Source organism: Esox lucius, chromosome 11 (assembly GCF_011004845.1).
Source record: "Esox lucius isolate fEsoLuc1 chromosome 11, fEsoLuc1.pri, whole genome shotgun sequence".
Classification (NCBI taxonomy): domain Eukaryota; kingdom Metazoa; phylum Chordata; class Actinopteri; order Esociformes; family Esocidae; genus Esox; species Esox lucius.
In genome coordinates, this window is record NC_047579.1 from 32,322,847 (window position 1) to 32,342,213 (window position 19,367).

At 42.2% G+C, this 19,367-nt stretch overlaps 1 protein-coding gene across 3 annotated transcripts in view; it reads left to right on the plus strand.

The window, feature by feature from the left end:
* Positions 1–19,367, plus strand: part of cacna1ia (calcium voltage-gated channel subunit alpha1 Ia) — a 217,447-nt gene that overhangs the window by 194,056 nt on the left and 4,024 nt on the right. For 2 of the 3 annotated variants that reach the window (XM_034295186.1, XM_010893887.5), the window contains 6 exons: positions 3,128–3,206; positions 4,007–4,128; positions 6,425–6,871; positions 13,838–13,990; positions 15,129–15,260; positions 19,063–19,240. In XM_034295186.1, the coding sequence (XP_034151077.1) occupies positions 3,128–3,206; positions 4,007–4,128; positions 6,425–6,871; positions 13,838–13,990; positions 15,129–15,260; positions 19,063–19,240 (1,111 nt within the window). The remainder of the gene's footprint in view (positions 1–3,127; positions 3,207–4,006; positions 4,129–6,424; positions 6,872–13,837; positions 13,991–15,128; positions 15,261–19,062; positions 19,241–19,367) is intronic. The other variant, XM_020051158.3, reaches the window with a different exon arrangement.

The following is a 19,367-nucleotide window of genomic DNA, read 5'->3' on the forward strand; positions in this document are numbered from 1 at the left end:
TATCTAAATGGGATGTAGTGAAGAGCTGCTAAATTATTCTCAGTAGTGTAAGATCTAGAGTGTCCCTGTTAGATCTGGCCCTAACTAACTTTGACAAATGTATCTAGGGAGATGGTGGCTTAGCTCTGGCCCAAAGGGACGTTGATTTCAGACTGAATGACAGGGACTGACGGTACGATCAGCACAGTCTGGATATAAATTGCTGTGGAGGTTGGTATCTACACTACCACTCAAAAGTCTGGGGTCACTTAGAAATGTCCCTATTTTTGAAAGAAAAGCGCATTTTTGCCCATTAAAAAACATCAAACAGAAATATAGTGTACACAGTGTTAGTGTTCTAAATGACAAATGACTATTGTGCCTGGAAACAGCAGATTTTCAATGGAATATCTACAAAGGCGTACAGGGGCCCATTATCAGCAACCATCACTCCTGTGTTCCAATGGCACGTTGGGTTTGCTAATCCATTTTAAAAGGCTAACTGATCATTAGAAAACCCTTCTGCGATTATGTTACCACTGCTGAAAACTGTTGTGCTGATTAAAGAAGCAATAAAACTGTCCTTCTTTGGACTAGTTCAGGGTCTTCAGCATCAGCGTTTGTGGGTTCAATTACAGGCTCAAAATGGCCCGAAACAAAAACCTTCTTCTGAAACTCTCCAGCCTATTCTTGTGGCGACTCCAAGATACTGGCCTTCTAGGCAGAACTCTTCCTCGGTCCAGTGTTCTTTTGCCCATCTTAATCTTTTCTTTGTATTGTCCAGTCTGAGATATGGCTTTTTCTTTGCAACTCTGCCTAGAAGGCCAGCATCCCAGAGTCGCCTTTTCACTGTTGAGACTGGTGTTTTCCAGGTACTATTTAATGAAGCTGCCAGTTGAGGCCCTGTGAGGTTTCTCAAACTAGACTCTCTAATGTATTTGTCCTCTTGCTCAGTTGTATACCGGGGCCTCCCACTCCTCTTCCTATTCTGGTTAGAGCCAGTCTGCGCTGTTCTGTGAAGGGAGTAATACACATCGTTGTGCAAAATTTCTCGCATGGAATGGCTTTAATTTCTCAGAACAAGGATAGACTGATGAGTTTCAGAAGAACGTCCTTTGTTTCTGGCCATGTTGAGCCTGTAATGGAACCCACAAATGCTGATGCTGAATATACTTAACTAGTCTAAAGAAGGACAGTTTTATTGCTTCTTTAATCAGTACAACAGTTTTCAGAGGCGTTAACATAATCGCAGAAAGGTTTTCAAATGATCAATTAGCCTTTTAAAATGATTAACTTGGATTAGCAAACATGTGTTATTGGAACACACGAGTGATGGTTGCTGATAATGGGCCCCTGTAAAATCAGCCGTGTCCAGCTACAATAGTTATTTACAACATTATTTTAATGCAAGGACATTTCTAAGTGACCAACCCTTTCTTAGTCTCCAACCGTCAGTACCTTACAATACATGTTATTAAAGTAGGAGCCTTTTTTTCAATGCTTACAACACATTCCCATACTGTTGAATGTGTGGCCTACTCATGTCTCTGACAGTTTCTCTATGCTTACAACTCATTCCCATACTATGAAACCTGGGGCCTACTCATGTCTCTGACAGTTTCTCTACACTTACAACACATTCCCATACTATGAAACCTGGGGCCTACTCATGTCTCTGACAGTTTCTCTACGCTTACAACACATTCCCATACTATGAAACCTGGGGCCTACTCATGTCTCTGACAGTTTCTCTACACTTACAACTCATTCCCATACTATGAAACCTGGGGCCTACTCATGTCTCTGACAGTTTCTCTACACTTACAACTCATTCCCATACTATGAAACCTGGGGCCTACTCATGTCTCTGACAGTTTCTCTACACTTACAACTCATTCCCATACTATGAAACCTGGGGCCTACTCATGTCTCTGACAGTTTCTCTACGCTTACAACTCATTCCCATACTATGAAACCTGGGGCCTACTCATGTCTCTGACAGTTTCTCTACACTTACAACTCATTCCCATACTATGAAACCTGGGGCCTACTCATGTCTCTGACAGTTTCTCTATGCTTACAACTCATTCCCATACTATGAAACCTGGGGCCTACTCATGTCTCTGACAGTTTCTCTATGCTTACAACACATTCCCATACTATGAAACCTGGGGCCTACTCATGTCTCTGACAGTTTCTCTATGCTTACAACACATTCCCATACTATGAAACCTGGGGCCTACTCATGTCTCTGACAGTTTCTCTACACTTACAACTCATTCCCATACTATGAAACCTGGGGCCTACTCATGTCTCTGACAGTTTCTCTACGCTTACAACACATTCCCATACTATGACACCTGGGGCCTACTCATGTCTCTGACAGTTTCTCTACACTTACAACTCATTCCCATACTATGAAACCTGGGGCCTACTCATGTCTCTGACAGTTTCTCTACACTTACAACACATTCCCATACTATGAAACGTGTGGCCTCCATCTCTATCCTACACATTCCTATATGATTAAACCTGGCCTGTACACGTCCCTGACAGTTTCTCCTGCTATTTGTTTGAAGACTGGCATAGGCTACAGCGGTCTAGATCCTCATCCCCTAGAGATCCAGCCCTGACGGAGCTGTGTGCTGCGGGTGTGACTTTGACTCAGTAAGGTTACATCCCACTAATGGGATAGTTTTTGCTGAGCATACTAAATAATCTCTATAATGGAGTCCCAATTGAACAGACAGAGTAAGGATGTACTGCTGTGTGTCCTGGTTGGCTTCCAGCCGCGTAGTCACAATAACCCTGACAATGTCACAATTCCTTTCTCAGGGCTCCTCTTGAGGATTCTGATACGGTGTAAGACATTTTACAGTGCAACAAATGGATGCTTTACGCAGCTTGTTTTTGGTAGAAGGCCTGCCTTAGTGAAAGGCTGAGCAAATAAGGAATAGTTTTTCACTTGTGCATTCTGATAGGCGGTGAACTAGTACAGCATGAATGCCGGGCAGACTTCTGGAGCTTGGTGAAATTCATGGTCAAAATACTCATGCTTCTATAACTGGGATGCAATGTTCTACATTCCTGAATGTGCACGTGCGTATAGCAGAAACAGTTCTTAATCCAGTTCTAATGTGTCTTCCAGGTTGGGAATCTAGGCCTGCTCTTCATGCTACTGTTTTTCATCTATGCAGCACTGGGGGTGGAGCTGTTTGGAGAACTGGGTGAGTAGGTAGTGATGTTCTGGAACCAGCTGTATCAAGCACTATGCATGCCCAATGGTGGCTGTTGGTATACGTATCCAATCCTGTTCCATAACAGACAGAAGAAAAGACAGACTTTTAGTAAAGTTGCAACCAGAGTACAAGTAGTATCATAGAGACTAGCTAGATGAGACAATAACCTGTTTTCAAACTGTCAAATTGCCTTCAATCTGTCACACTGTCTTCAAACTGTCTCAGGGTCTTCAAACTGTCACAATGTCTTCAAATTGTCTCACTGTCTTCAAATTGTCTCAATGCCTTTAACATGTCTCAGTGTCTTTAAACTTTGACACTGTCCTCAAACTTCCACACTTGTCTTCATATTGTTACACATTGTATTCTGGTGGAAGTCCCAAAGATGATTTGTACAGTTGCAGCAGATTCACTGTCAGGGGAGGGATGAGCAAACAACCACTCAAGACAGCCTGGAGACCAGGAACAGACAATCACATCTGTTGTTGTTGGTTTCTAAGAAGGCTAAACTTATATATGTTCTCTAAACTGAGTTTCTCTTTGTCTCGTTCTATTTGTTGTCCCCTGTTTTCCTTCTCTCTGTACCTATGTTTATTTCTATTTCTGTTATCTCCTCTCACTCAATTCACCTCCCTTTTGGTCTCCCTTTCAACCTCCCTTTCTCTCCTTTTCCACCTCCCTTTCTCTCCCTTTCCACCCTACTTTCTCCCTCACCACCTCCATTTTCTCTCCCTCTTCACCTCCCCTTTCTCCCCCTCTCCCTCTCACTCCCCCCACCCCTCCCCCAGTGTGTAATGAGGACTACCCATGTGAGGGGATGAGCCGCCATGCTACATTTGAGAACTTTGGCATGGCTTTCCTCACCTTGTTCCAGGTCTCCACAGGGGACAACTGGAATGGCATTATGAAGGTATGAATTAAACCAAAAGCTGTCTTTACTCTAATCTGAGCGATTACATTATTTCCATATATTATCATACCATGGATAATTTGCCAATTAGATTTTGTTTTACAACCCAGTTTCCAAAGAAGTTAGGACACTGTGTAAAATAAAAATAAAAACAGAAAGCAATGATGTGCAAATCATTTCATCCCTATGTTTAATTTAAAATAGTACAATGACAACATATCAAATGTTGAAACTGAGACATCTTATTGTTTCTTGAAAAATACATACCCACTTTGAATTTTATGTTTCAAAAAAGTAGGGACAGGGGAATATATACCACTTAGACACTTTTTTAAGAAGACTCTGTTAGAGTTTGGGAACTGAGGAGGCCAATTGCTGTAGTTTTGAAAGTGAAATGTTTCCCATTCTTGCTTGATATAGGATTTCAGCTGCTCACCAGTTTGGGGTCTCCTTTGTCATATTTTTAGTTTCATAATGCATCAAATCTTTTCAATGGGTGACAGGTCTGGACTGCAGACGCTGATAAAAAGCCAGATGGTCCCTTTCCTCTTTTGCCATGTCCATAATTCCCAAAAATAATTTCAAATTTTGATTTGTCAGACCACTGGACAGTTTTCCACAGTTTTCCGAAGGCGGCAGTGTTTCTGAATGTTGTTAACATCTGGTTTCTTCTTTGCTTGGTAGAGTTTTAACTTACATTTGTGGATGCAGCGACGCACTGTGTTCACAGACAGTGTTCCTGAGCGCATGCAGCGATGTCCACTACAGAATCATGTCTGTTTTTAACGCAGTGTCGCCGAAGGGCCCAAAGATTATAGCCATCCAATATCGGTTTTCTGCCTTGTCCCTTGCATACAGTAATTCCTCCTGATTTTCAGAATCTTTTAATTATATTATGTTCCGTAGATGATGAGATCCCCAAAGTCTTTGCAATTTTACATTGAGAAACGTTACTCTTAAGTTGTTGCACTATCTGCCTGCAGTCTTTAACAGAGTGGTGAACCCCTCCCGTCTTTACTTCTGACAGACTCATCCACTCATGTTACTGACCTGTTGCCAATTGACCTAATTAGTTGTGTGATATTCCACCAGCTTTAGCTTTTTAGCATTTTACAACTTTTCCAGTCTTTTGTTGCCCCTGTCCCAGCTTTTTTTTTGAAGTGTTACTGGCATCAAATTCAAAGTGGGCATTTATCTTTCAAAAAACAATAACATTTCTCAGTTTCAACATTTGATGTGTAGTCTTTTTTCTATCAATTTTTTCTATGGGGTTTAAATGATTTTCGCATCATTGCATTCTGTTTTTATTTACATTCACTTTAAAAATTACCTTTACCAAATGTAGTGAAAAACAAATGAAACTTGGCTAAACAGATCAGAAAAAAATTATGAATGACTATTAATTAAATAAACTATTAAGAGATGTTTTCCGTATGGTTACCCATTTATACAGCAGTGGTTTTTAAATGACCTTTTGATGGATTCCAAAGCTTGTGTGCATTGTACTGAGACTGTACGGAGGCTGACTAATGTTTATGCATTTTTAGCTGTAACCATTAGGTCCCCAGTGTTTGTTTTTGTGAAAATAAAATCTTGACAAAAAACAGTTGAGTTTGAGCATTTTAAAATAAACACTTAAAAGAAACAATCACAATCAAGGGGCAACTGTGATGTATTTACTATATTTGTATTTACTCTTTTAATCAAATAAATAAAGAACTACCTTTTAGATAACAGCATGCTTCTTGTAGCAGCTATGTTGTTAGCCAGACAATACATAAGAAGTGAGTAGAATCTGACAAAAATGTCAGATTCAGAAGGGCATGGTAAGAAGTGCATTGGGATTACAAATGGCTAGGAGTTGCTGCGATAGAGTACAACTGGTGAGGAGTGATGTGTGGAAGGTAAACTTGCCTGGGGAGGCAGAGACAGTAGAAAGAGGAAATCACTGTTGTACTGATAAGAGGAAGATATAGAGAGGGACGGACAGATCGAGGGAGAAATTAAGGAATGATAAAACGAGGAAAGAGTAAGATTGAGACACCTGAGACCACATTGTGAAAATATTAAACTAACCAACAGGAATTTTCTTGTCTGGTCAGGAAGCCTTGTATGGATGGAACATTTAGTATATGATAGGTCCATTCTTTCTTTCTTAGTCTGACATTGATATCTGGTGTCCAGTTGGAACTCTTCTTTCTGGGTTTGTATATCATGTCATGACAAGACCGGCTTGACATAGCGGACCCCTTTTTGTTCTCTCGCCGATCTCGGCCCCTCCCCACGCCCCTCACAGGACACGTTGAGGGAGTGCCCGCCCGACTACGGCGCTGACTACTCCTGCAACCCCAGCCTGCAGTTCATCTCTCCGATGTACTTTGTGTCCTTCGTGCTGACCGCCCAGTTCGTCCTGATCAACGTGGTGGTGGCGGTGTTGATGAAGCACCTGGACGACTCCAACAAGGAGGCCAAGGAAGAGGCGGAGATGGACGCTGAGATTGAGCTGGAGCTGGCCACGGGAGCCCTCTGCTGTATGGGGCCAGAGGGGGTCTGTGCCGTGGGGAAGAAGGGAGGAGGAGCTGGAGGTCCAGGTGGGGTCGGGGGAGTTGGAGGAGGAGGTGCGGAGAGGGGAGGGGGAGCACCAGTGAGTTCTTCCAGGGGAAATCTGCATCATCACGTGGCAACAACTCACCCAGGACCTTCACACCATGCTAACAATCAGGATCTGTACTCTCCTGCACAGGTGGGATGGGTGGGTGGGTTGCATAAAATGTCTCATCTCACGAGTTCCCGATTTTATTTAGTATACTCATTAAGAAGATATGCATTATGGTAGATATGCTAACGTACCTTTGGAAAGTATCCAGCCCAATACCCTATACCTTCACAGTTTGTGTTATGGACATCATTTATAATTGAATATAAAAAAATAAAAAAATATATACATATATATAATATCTAAATAATATATATGTATAAATAATAGTATATATATATAAATATATATATATATATGATGTGTTAGGTCCATAACAAAACAAAATGGGTAGAAAGTGAAGTGATCTGAATAGTATGAAGACATAAGGTTACTGTCGTTATGGTAGTGGCTAGAGAGAACAGGACGTAAAGCAATGAGTCAGAAAGATAATTAGGGTTAGGGTTAGGGTCTTCTTCCCAATCCCACATCCTTAGGGTTTTAGACAGACAGCCCATCAGTTCTGTTTAACTCAGTTTGTCTGCAGGTTCACTCCTCCTTTCGTAGTTTTTAGCAGTGACAGGCAGGGTGCATAGTCACAGAGATGAAGAGAAAAGCCCACTAACACTGTCATTGCAAATTAGGTAGGGATACACACAAAGCTCCATACATTTCGGAATGTCCAGCTCCCTTCATTTTTCTAAGGTAATCTTATCCTGCTTATACCGCAGTGTACAAACAACAAGATTTTCAAACATTACTAGAAGTAACCTGTTTTGGATTGTATTTACGTTTTATTCATTAATATTTGCTTTATGATGTTTTGGTTGCTATAGATATGATCTGGTCATTCATTCCATTCGTTTTTTTTTTAGAAACCTGTAGAAAATGAGTTCTATTTGTGAATGTTTGCTTATGTAGATGTTTGTTAGCAACTGTCTTTTAAGCAGGGGAAACACCTCCATGTTAGCGTTTAGCACTTTCTAAATGTAGTGGTTGTGTGGCCTTTTATGTCATGATTAGGTTTCCTTCTGAACATCTGTCCTAAAGACATCCAACTGTCCTGTATACAAGGAGTTAATGTTCATTCCTAGACTCACTTCTAGCTAATCAGCAACAAGTATTCAACAATACTATGATATAACGTACATTATATACAAGCAGAGTACATCAGTCAGAGACTCTTAGTCAGACAAAGAGAGACAAACCAACACTCTGATACCAAATGAGAGACATCTTCTGTAACCATGGCAGAACAGAGAATGATGTGTCACCGTGACCCAGAGGGAGTTCCAAATGGCTCCCTTTTGCCTGTAGTTCACTACATTAAATCAGAGCTCTGGACTAAAGTAGTGCACCAGGGAAGGGAAAAACAAAGCTTCTCTTATTTGGTTTCTGTTATTGGCTTCTACAGATGAAAAATGTCAAACTGGTTCAAATTTAATCCTGGAGACACCTGAAATAGAAGCTGATGAAAGAACAATGTGATTTTAGGGAGATGAAGTGAGGGGATGTGGAAATCCATTTTCATCCGTAAATGTGCCTGCTGCTCCACGTCGCCATAGCAGCCCTTGGTTGTCAGTGTTCTGCAGCGAGGTAGACAAACACACACTGTGGCCCGCATTTAATCAACCTCTTCAATTAAAACATCGGACCTCCGGTATTAACCTGTCGGTGTGCACACACTCAAATACAAAACGCTAAAAAACACACAGGCACAGAGTATGATTTAGTAAAAACCTCATCATAGTCTGATGGCAAACAAGCATACACACACACACACACAGAGAGAGAGAGATGAGTCACTGACTGCCTGCTAGGATCTGTTCCACCGAGTTAACTTGGCTACCCTGACGAACCATTTTAGCTGTATTGGCTGAAAGAAATAACAATGAGCTGGGAAGAAGAAAGAAATGGAGAGAGGGGAAGAGAGATAGAACGATTGAGGGAGAGAGAGGGAAAGGATAGAGAGAAGGGAAGAGAGAGAGTGAGAGAGATACAGAGAGAGAGAGAGAAAGAGAGGGGGTCTCCCTGCCTGATCTCCCGGGCGGTCCCTTGGTAAAGTAATGAAGGGTCCAGTAGACAGGACAGTACAACTCATTCACAGCAGCAACAAGTGTGAGGCTATGGAAGCATGTGTATACACTGAGTTTGCAGATCTGAGTATATATGTGTAGTGTGTGTGTGTCCACGCTATCTAGGTCTATATGTATGTATGGGAAGCCACATGCTGTCAAGTCATCAGAAAGGTCATTTCTGGCGTTGTAATTAGTCATAGGGCAAAAAAATACAATTGGACATAGTGTTGGAACTTTTAGGGTTAGACAGTAATGATTAAGGTAAGGTTAGTTGTTAGGGCCTCAGAGCTAAAAAAAATAAATTAGGCAGTGCCTAGGAGAGAAAGACAGGAAGCAGAGCCTCAAAGAGGAAGACAGGAGGCTGAGCCTCAAAGCGAAAGACAGGAGGTAGAGCCTCAAAGAGAAAGACAGGAGGCAGAGCCTCAGAGAGAAAGACAGGAAGCAGAGCCTCAGAGAGAAAGACAGAAGGCAGACCTGCAGATAGAAAGACTGGAGAATGACCCTCAGATAGAAAGTCTGGAGGCTGACCCTCAGATAGAAAGACTGGAGGCTGACCCTCAGATAGAAAGACTGCAGGCTGACCCTCAGATAGAAAGACTGCAGGCTGACCCTCAGATAGAAAGACTGGAGGCTGACCCTCAGAGAGAAAGACAGGAGGCAGACCTGCAGATAGAAAGACTGGAGAATGACCCTCAGATAGAAAGTCTGGAGGCTGACCCTCAGATAGAAAGACAGGAGGCAGACCTGCAGATAGAAAGTCTGGAGAATGACCCTCAGATAGAAAGACTGGAGGCTGACCCTCAGATAGAAAGACTGGAGGCTGACCCTCAGATAGAAAGACTGGAGGCTGACCCTCAGAGAGAAAGACAGGAGGCAGACCTGCAGATAGAAAGACTGGAGAATGACCCTCAGATAGAAAGACTGGAGGCTGACCCTCAGATAGAAAGACTGCAGGCTGACCCTCAGATAGAAAGACTGGAGGCTGACCCTCAGATAGAAAGACTGGAGGCTGACCCACAGATAGAAAGACTGGAGGCTGACCCACAGATAGAAAGACTGGAGGCTGACCCACAGATAGAAAGACTGGAGGCTGACCCTCAGATAGAAAGACTGGAGGCTGACCCTCAGATAGAAAGACTGGAGGCTGACCCTCAAATAGAAAGACTGGAGGCAGACCCTTAGAAAGATTGGAGGCAGACTCTCAGAGAGAAAGACTGGAGGCAGAGCCTCAGAGTGAAAGACAGAAGAATGTGTTTAAAGAGTGGAAGGGAGCTGAGGGAAATGGTAATAATTACAAATCAGTGTGTACACATTTAAGTTAATACAAGAGATGGTGAGTGAGAGATATATAGAGAAGCTGAAAGACAGTGGGAAATGGTGAGAGGGGTAGAAAATAATATACAGAAAGGTTAATTCGATTAATTAGAATAATTCAGTTAATTTGGTTTAAAAAAAATAATGTACCTGCTTTGGCAATGTAAACGTTTGTTTCCCAAACCAATAAAGCCTTTTCTTAAGTGAATGGAGAGGCTTAAAGAGGGAGAACGAGTGGAGGAGAATGATGATGGAGGGGTTAAAAGAGTGATATGGAGAGAGTGAACGAAGGAAAGAGGGGGAGAAGGTTGACTAAAACCGAAGCGATACTGAGAGAGAGACATGGATTGAGAGAGAAGATTAAGGCTGAAAGGAGAGGAAGAGAATGAGAGAGGGTGTAAGAGTGACTGGAAGGGAAGAGAGCCGGGAAACAAGGGGAAGGGTGAAGGGACTTTCACATTGACATTCTCTGCAATTTATTGTAGGGCTTTCTCTCCTCTCTCTCTCTTTTCTCACACTCTTATTCTATCTTCTCTCTCTCTCTCTCTCCTCTGTTTCTCCCCTCTCTGTCTCTCTTTTCTCTGTGTTTCCTCTCTGTTTCTCCCCTCTCTGTCTCTCTTTTCTCCCTGTTTCCTCTCTATTTCTCCCCTCTCTGTCTCTCTTTTCTCCGTCTCCTCTCTTTTTCTACCCTCTCTGTCTCTCTTTTCTCCCTGTTTCCTCTCTGTTTCTCCCCTCTCTGTCTCTCTTTTCTCCGTTTCCTCTCTTTCTCCCCTCTCTGTCTCTCTTTTCTCCCTGTCTCCTCTCTGTTTCTCCCCTCTCTGTCTCTCTTTTCTCCCTGTTTCCTCTCTGTTTCTCCCCTCTCTGTCTCTCTTTTTTCCCTGTCTCCTCTCTGTTTCTCCCCTCTCTGTCTCTCTTTTCTCCCTGTTTCCTCTCTGTTTCTCCCCTCTCTGTCTCTCTTTTCTCCCTGTCTCCTCTCTGTTTCTCCCCTCTCTGTCTCTCTTTTCTCCCTGTCTCCTCTCTGTTTCTCCCCTCTCTGTCTCTCTTTTCTCCCTGTCTCCTCTCTGTTTCTCCCCTCTCTGTCTCTCTCTTCTCCCTGTCTCCTCTCTGTTTCTCCCCTCTCTGTCTCTCTCTTCTCCCTGTCTCCTCTCTGTTTCTCCCCTCTCTGTCTCTCTTTTCTCCCTGTCTCCTCTCTGTTTCTCCCCTCTCTGTCTCTCTCTTCTCCCTGTCTCCTCTCTGTTTCTCCCCTCTCTGTCTCTCTTTTCTCCCTGTCTCCTCTCTGTTTCTCCCCTCTCTGTCTCTCTTTTCTCCCTGTCTCCTCTCTGTTTCTCCCCTCTCTGTCTCTCTTTTCTCCCTGTCTCCTCTCTGTTTCTCCCCTCTCTGTCTCTCTTTTCTCCCTGTTTCCTCTCTGTTTCTCCCCTCTCTCCTCTATCTTTTCTATCACTCACTGCTCTCTGTCCTCTCTCCACTGGAGCACGTTCTCACCAGCTGGCCAACACTATTGTTGTCAAGGAATATTAGAAATTGCCATATTAATTACCTTGTAGGACTAAGCCATAGTCATTCAGGCTTGGTGTGTGTATGCGTACTTGGGTCAGTGTGCTTACCCGTGTGTGCGTGCGTGTGTGTATGTGCTTATTCCCTTATGCATTTCCTTACGGCCATTTACTGGTTCTTCTCCAGAGCTATTCTTTCTTAACCCCCACACAAACGAAGGAATATTTTATATTTATTTTATCGGATTTATTTTATAAGCCAGGTCTATTTTGGTAACAATGAAGGCGTAGTTAGACTAAGCATTGACTCTAACCTGTACAATATGAGTAACATACTGCACACGAAATGAATGGCCCCTTGGCTGAGTCCCATGCAGGTTGTTGTATTACATAACCATGAGACTTGCTTCAGCCAAAGAATAAGCTTATTTTAGTTTGGATTTACAATCCCGTTTCCAAAAATGTTGGGACGCTACATAAAACGCCAAGAAAAACAGAATGCAAGGAGACCTATTTTGAAACGTGTTGCTGGCATCAAATTCAAAGTGGGCATATATTTTCAAGAAACAATAAAATGTCACAGTTTCAACATTTAATATGTTGTCCTTGTACTATTTTCTAATTAATATAGGGATAAATGATTTGCACATCATTGCAATTCTGTTTTTCTTTACATTTTACAAGCGTAAAATGTAAAGAAAAGCATCCCAACTTTTTTGGAAACGAGGTTGCAGCCTGTGTTTTTTTTGGGCTGGATGTATTCAGGGGAATGGTTCTGTAGAGACAATGGCCCACGTGCACACGAAGCATAGGAACTAGCCACATGCTAGACATAACACACATGTTAGTGTTTGGAACATCTGTCTTTTGTCACATCAACAAATAGTCATGAACCTCTGCCTATGCGGTTATCTGGGATTTACACACAGCCTTGAACAGCATTTCATCCAACTGTATCGTTTATCTGATTTTGTCTGATTGCAGATTTTACTGAACCCATTTCATAATGTTGTGTATTCACACATGATAATATTAGTTTGTATGGCTATAGTGAAAAAAATGAAAGCACCACTTTCAAGGTGCATATATCCACACGTGTTAAGGAGGTCGAGATTTTCTCAGGGAAACGAAATGCTGTACAGGTTTCGCTTTGCAAAATAGTTCTCATCAAATGCGTGACCTCTGTGTGAGGTTATTCAATTGTCAGTTTGTATAGAGAACTAAATATCTTGGCGTAAGGGAATAATTTCACATTTTAATGGGTAATAGTAAATATTTACTTTTGTATAAAATGTCATCTGTATATTTGTATGTTTAGCATTTCTCTATTTAGTAACTTTTATTTAAGAATGGAAGGGAATAGCTACAGTTTCAGGATTTCTATCAGATGCTAGGTCAAGCCATGTGGTTAAACATTTACCTCAAGGGTTCAGATGGGGCTGGTCATCACACAGGTATGGGGGTTGGTTGTCAAACTGTGGCAGGGCCCTTTTCTAACAGCCTAACCAAAGAAACATGGCTGAAGTGCTTTATGTGCAAGAATTGGGCATACAAAATTGAACCTCTTACGGATTATCTAATCTGTCAAAACTGTGATATGTGTGTTTCTGACTAAGATTATACAAGATTACTAATTATTCACAAATACAGTATTCACAAACAAACCTACACACTCAATTAGTGTAAGTTTTGTGTAATTACGTAAACTTGGCTTCTGATATTCCATTTCTCACTATTCTGTCCAGACTAACGGTACCATACTTGAGAGTGGGAGACAGTGGTTTGAAGAAGATTTAATGAAATCCTTGTTAACCCCCGAACCAATTTTGATGTCACTCTTGGAATGTGTGATGTTTCTGTCTCTCATTTGTAGGGATTCGTCTACCCTTTATTGCATTTCATGTAATGAACCATAATAACTGTTCCAGGAAAGCCATCAGATTTTGTAAATAAGGCACTATGGGGTGTGTTATTTAGCCAATACACCACAGCTATGAGCCGATGTTCTGACACAACACAGAGTATCTGGATGCAGCTCTTTAGCTGTGGTATATTAACCATACATCACATTAACTGTGTTCCAGGAGAGACATCAGATGTTATAATAAAGCATAACAACTGTGTTCCAGGAAAACCACTGGCTGGACAGTGTGTCCCTGCTGATAAAGGACTCATTTGAAGGAGAGATGTTGATGATAGATAACCTCTCTGGATCTGTCTTTCACCACTACTCATCCACTTCTCCAGTCTGTAAGGACTGCAAGAGTCACCCGCAACAAGAGGTAAACCCTCAGAGAACCACAGACGGGCATATGATCGCTGCTGCAGGTTCTCCCCATAACAATGAAGTAGCCAGGTGTTTCTTGAACTTCTTCACCTGTCACTCTTGTTTACTGGCTGTCTGCAGATGCTGTCAAGTCATCAGTTAGTCCTCACCTTCTCATTTACAGGCTCCCCACATCACTGATTCATCATCTCTCTCTGTCTCTCTCTCTCTGTGTGTGTCTTTCAGTGCATTCGTAGGTCATTCCTGGGACTGTATTTGTTTGTATGTGTAGGTGTTCTGGTAAAGATTCAGTTGGAAAGACAACAACTCTTCGCGTCATTAAAACATTTTACATATATTTTGTAATTTAAGAGTTGGTTCTGTCAAGAAACATGCCATGAACCCCTCATTACTTCACTAGTCAAAGGAAGGGGGATGTTTTTGGCCCAGAGTTTCTCCCCCTTCCTCACCAACAGACTCAAGTTCATACTCCCTCTTCCTCACCCTTATACTCAGGTTCATACTCCCCCTTCCTCACCCTCATACTCAGGTTCATACTCCCCCTTCCTCAACCTTATACTCAGGTTCATACTCCCCCTTCCTCCCCCTTATACTCAGGTTCATACTCCCCCTTCCTCACCCTCATACTCAGGTTCATACTCCCCCTTCCTCACCCTCATACTCAGGTTCATACTCCCCCTTCCTCACCCTCATACTCAGGTTCATACTCCCCCTTCCTCACCCTTATACTCAGGTTCATACTCCCCCTTCCTCACCCTCATACTCAGGTTCATACTCCCCCTTCCTCACCCTCATACTCAGGTTCATACTCCCCCTTCCTCACCCTTATACTCAGGTTTATACTCCCCCTTCCTCACCCTCATACTCAGGTTCATACTCCCCCTTCCTCACCCTTATACTCAGGTTCATACTCCCCCTTCCTCACCCTCATACTCAGGTTCATAATCCCCCTTCCTCAACCTTATACTCAGGTACATACTCCCCCTTCCTCACCCAAAGACTCAGGTTCATACTCCCCCTTCCTCACCCACAGACTCAGGTTCATACTCCTCATGTTTATGGAATGACATGTTCTTCTGTGTTGTCTATCATCTGCTTCTGTGACTTTAACACAACTTTCTCCTCATTGACAGCATATCCGACTGGCAGAGATAGAGCAGGCATCCCTGAGGTCAGAGCAGATGTCAGACAAGTCCTTATCTCCGGCCCTGCCTGATGACCTCAGCCTTGAGGACCAGATTGTCTACCAGCTGCGGGAGGTCAAGGTGTGTGATGAACAATAGCCTTCAGCATGATTAACTATCCTGCTTCGCCATAAGGGCAAGGCTTAAATCTTAGAGGTTGTTTATTGGACCAGGCCAGGTCAGTCTCGCCCAGTAAAAGTGTCAGATTTCTAATACTAAATGAAATTAGGTGGGCCCAGGTCTAAGAATGGGGATAATAATAGAGATACACAATGATAAAAAATAATACTGTGAATCCAGTTGAATCTTTTGATTCTTGTATATCCTATGATCATTTATGAATATAAATGACGTGCAATCTACTGGCTCCACGTTATCCTGTGTGGCAAAAAGCCAGAATTTCACAGTGTTCTCTCCTCGCTTATTCCCATCCTCTACTACATCTTTCCTTAACCCTGGGTGTATTTGTGTGACAGTAATTAACTAGGTAGATGATTACCTCTGTGAAATAAAATGTCAAAAAAGTCTACCAGGCTTGCGTAAGGGCACAATCATTTTTGAGTCCCTTAAACCCTAGGACGAATTTCATCTTAATTAGCAATTTGTACTAAGCTAGTATATTCATTTGTTTTAAAATAGTCATAAGATTGATAATTGACAAGTTCGATTTTTTGGGATATTCATAATACATAACAAAATTATTAGAAATGACGTTCAAATTACTTATGCCTTTTCTTCTGTGACCTATAGAATGCATTTACTAAATCATTCACAGAAGGCAAAACAGATCATTACAAAATAAATAATGAAGATCAATGTGCTGAACTGTCCATCCTATTTTGGTGAGAAATAAGGAAATGTATGTTTTTACTTCTCTTTCTGTTGACATTTGAAAATGTTAAAATGCTGATGCTTGCATCATTAATTGCACTCCATGCATTTTTCATCATTGTAAAGCCCCAATACTTAGCATAGCATCAGAAGCTTATGTTGCTAAGAAGCTTATGTGCATCACAGAGCTAAACCACAAGCACTTGTGTGTTCCTGAGAGTTTAAAGGAGTTACTTACTAGTTTGCAACTAAAATGTTCAGACCTGACAGTCAATTTTGTAAGATCAAAACTTTGGGAAAAGGCTGTTACGTCCTGTAAGGAAATATAGATGTTGTGAAGCAGATGAAAGTCAAAGGCGAAAACAACATCTTGTTTCCTAGACTCTACTTTCAAAATGTGCACATTTCTGGATTCTAACTGTAATGGTTGCAGATCTACACACGATTTGTCTTTTGAGAAACCTCTATCTCGGATTTCAATATGCAAATAGAGGGGGATTTGAAAGAGTTCAATGGACATCATACTTTCTATGCTATGTGTCAAATCATGAACACACTTAGCTAACATTAAGACACGTAGCTAACTTTAAGATGTGTCTATCTAAGACATATCTGACTAATGTACATTGTACAACCGCTGGAGACTGGAATATGACTAGATAAAAACTTGTTTTGATTGCTCCAGTCTGTATTCAGCACTGACAGTTATACAACCAATCTATTCCCTGCATGGTTTTAGACACACCATTCTAATTATAATATGGGAAGATGGGAAATGTTTTAGGAGGAAAATAGGAAATAGATAAATTATGTCAACTGTTTAGGCCTGAGAAAATAGTAAAAGTGAGGTGTTGAAAAATATAAAGGGTGAGTAAATGATGAATGGAAGAGAAAAAATAGAATTTATTTTGTTGGCTTATAGTAGGCAAAAGAAATGATTAAACACTTCTTTTATAATTAACTATCCTTTTAAATAATTTACTCATCAAATATCCTTTTACTGACACTTGTCATTCCTAGGATTCCATACCAAGTAGTCCAGTTAGATAAAGATATATATACCATCAATTCAGGAGTATTATGTCAGTATGCAACCCATGTGCATGCTAGCAGACTGGGTTGCACTCTCCTTAGTAGAGTTGTATTTTTCTAAATTGTTACATGCAGTTTGGCGATCTTTTCCTATCACCAAATTGAGATTCAAGTCTATTGGGATCTCTGAAGATACCATTTAACATTGACTGGTGATGGTATTCAAAATCCTGTACTTTCTGTCCCGGGTGGGTCAGGGGGGTGGGCTCATCCCCGAATGTATGGTGATCCTAGTGATGCCTCTGTATGGTGATCCTAGTGATGCCTCTGTATGGTGATCCTAGTGATGCCTCTGTATGGTGATCCTAGTGACGCCCCTGTATGGTGATCCTAGTGACGCCTCTGTATGGTGATCCTAGTGACACCTCTGTATGGTGATCCTAGTGACACCTCTGTATGGTGATCCTAGTGATGCCTCTGTATGGTGATCCTAGTGACACCTCTGTATGGTGATCCTAGTGACACCTCTGTATGGTGATCCTAGTGATGCCTCTGTATGGTGATCCTAGTGACGCCTCTGTATGGTGATCCTAGTGACGCCTCTGTATGGTGATCCTAGTGACGCCTCTGTATGGTGATCCTAGTGACACCTCTGTATGGTGATCCTAGTGACGCCTCTGTATGGTGATCCTAGTGACACCTCTGTATGGTGATCCTAGTGACGCCTCTGTATGGTGATCCTAGCCACGCCTCTGTATGGTGATCCTAGCGACGCCTCTGTATGGTGATCCTAGCCACGCCTCTGGTCTTCACAAAGTTGTGACAAAGTAGTCCACAGTGAGGGAAGATGGAGGGGGAGGTTGAAGATAGAGGAGAGAGAAGAGGGGTGACAGAAGAGTCCTGGGGGAAGAGGAAGACGTTTTAAGTATGATTGGTCAACCGGAAGTTGCATTTTTCCACCATTTCTGCTTAGCTGTCTGTCACCTTGTTCTGTGTGCTCACATGGCCATGGAGCAGGAGGGGAGGGTAGAGCCAGCTGGCGGGAAAGCAACAGTGACAGTCATGGGACGTGGAGAGGGAGGAGAGTAGAGAGGCAGAGTTTGGAGACAAAAACCAAAAAGATTTAGCGGATGGGAGAGATGATGAGCAAAAGACGATGGACTTGTAGGTGAGAGAGAGCAAACGTTGCAACAGCGCAGACTCATCTGGTTATTGACTGATTGGATAGGGTTGGAGGAGAACGAAACTGAAAGGCAAAGTGGTGAAGGCAGTTTGCATTAAGATAAATGATAAACCCAATGTGCATTGCTTGTGTTGAGTCTATCTTTCTTTTGGTGATTGTCTTTGTGTTAGATTTCAATACCAATTGAAATCTCCCACATTTTAAAGGGAAGGCTTCAGTTCTAATATCACTAACACTAATAGACCATCTAGCAAAATTGAAACCTCCAATGCAAGCTCTGATTAGCAAAACAATGACTAATTGCCCTGCCTCTGGATCCTAGTTGATCTGTCAACAGTCAGCATTCAGCAGGTTAAGCACAGTCAGCAGTTCAGTGGGATGATGGGAAGATAGACAGCCCTGAATGCAGATAAGCCCTAACTAGCAAAATACAATTCTAGACGACAATAGATTAATAAAAAAAAGATACTTATCGCCTCTAAGGAGAGCAGGATTTCCCTAGCCATGAATAGATGCCCTGTAAGTCATCCAATTTATTTTACTTTTATCTGGCATGCGTTATCTATTATTGCTTATCTATTCCATTATTTGTGGTCAAACAAGGTCTAAAAAGTACAAAGTGAATTACTCCGCTGGGTTCACCAGTTTGGGGAAGTTCCTTATTAAGAACAGTGTGTGAGAACAGAGTGTGATCCGAGGGGTCAAGTAGAGAATTTTTCATTCTGACCCAGTTAGGATATGGGATTGGATCTTGAGTAATTGAGTTTGGTTATATCAGTAAATACCTTGAACACAGACACAGAAGAACATTCCTTTTAAGTAACAACACTTTTTCAGCAGGAGAAGAGGGGCAGCAGTGACTCTCAGTGTTCAGAGGAAGCTGGTGGAGGAGGTGCCCAGACAGTGGGGTCGAGGCATACTAGAACCCACAATACAGGAGGCCGCGAGGGGACTTTGCGACTGGTGGAGGTTGGGGTCCATCAAAGACATGGGACCCCATCCCACCACAGCCCTGGTGAGTCCAGTCATCTCTTTTTTTACATTAAAGTGCCAAACCCACCTGGTCAAGCCAACCCTGGCCAGCTCAGCACAGTCCAGGTTGGCTTTTCTCCTCTGCCTGGAACTATCATTTGCATGGTCCC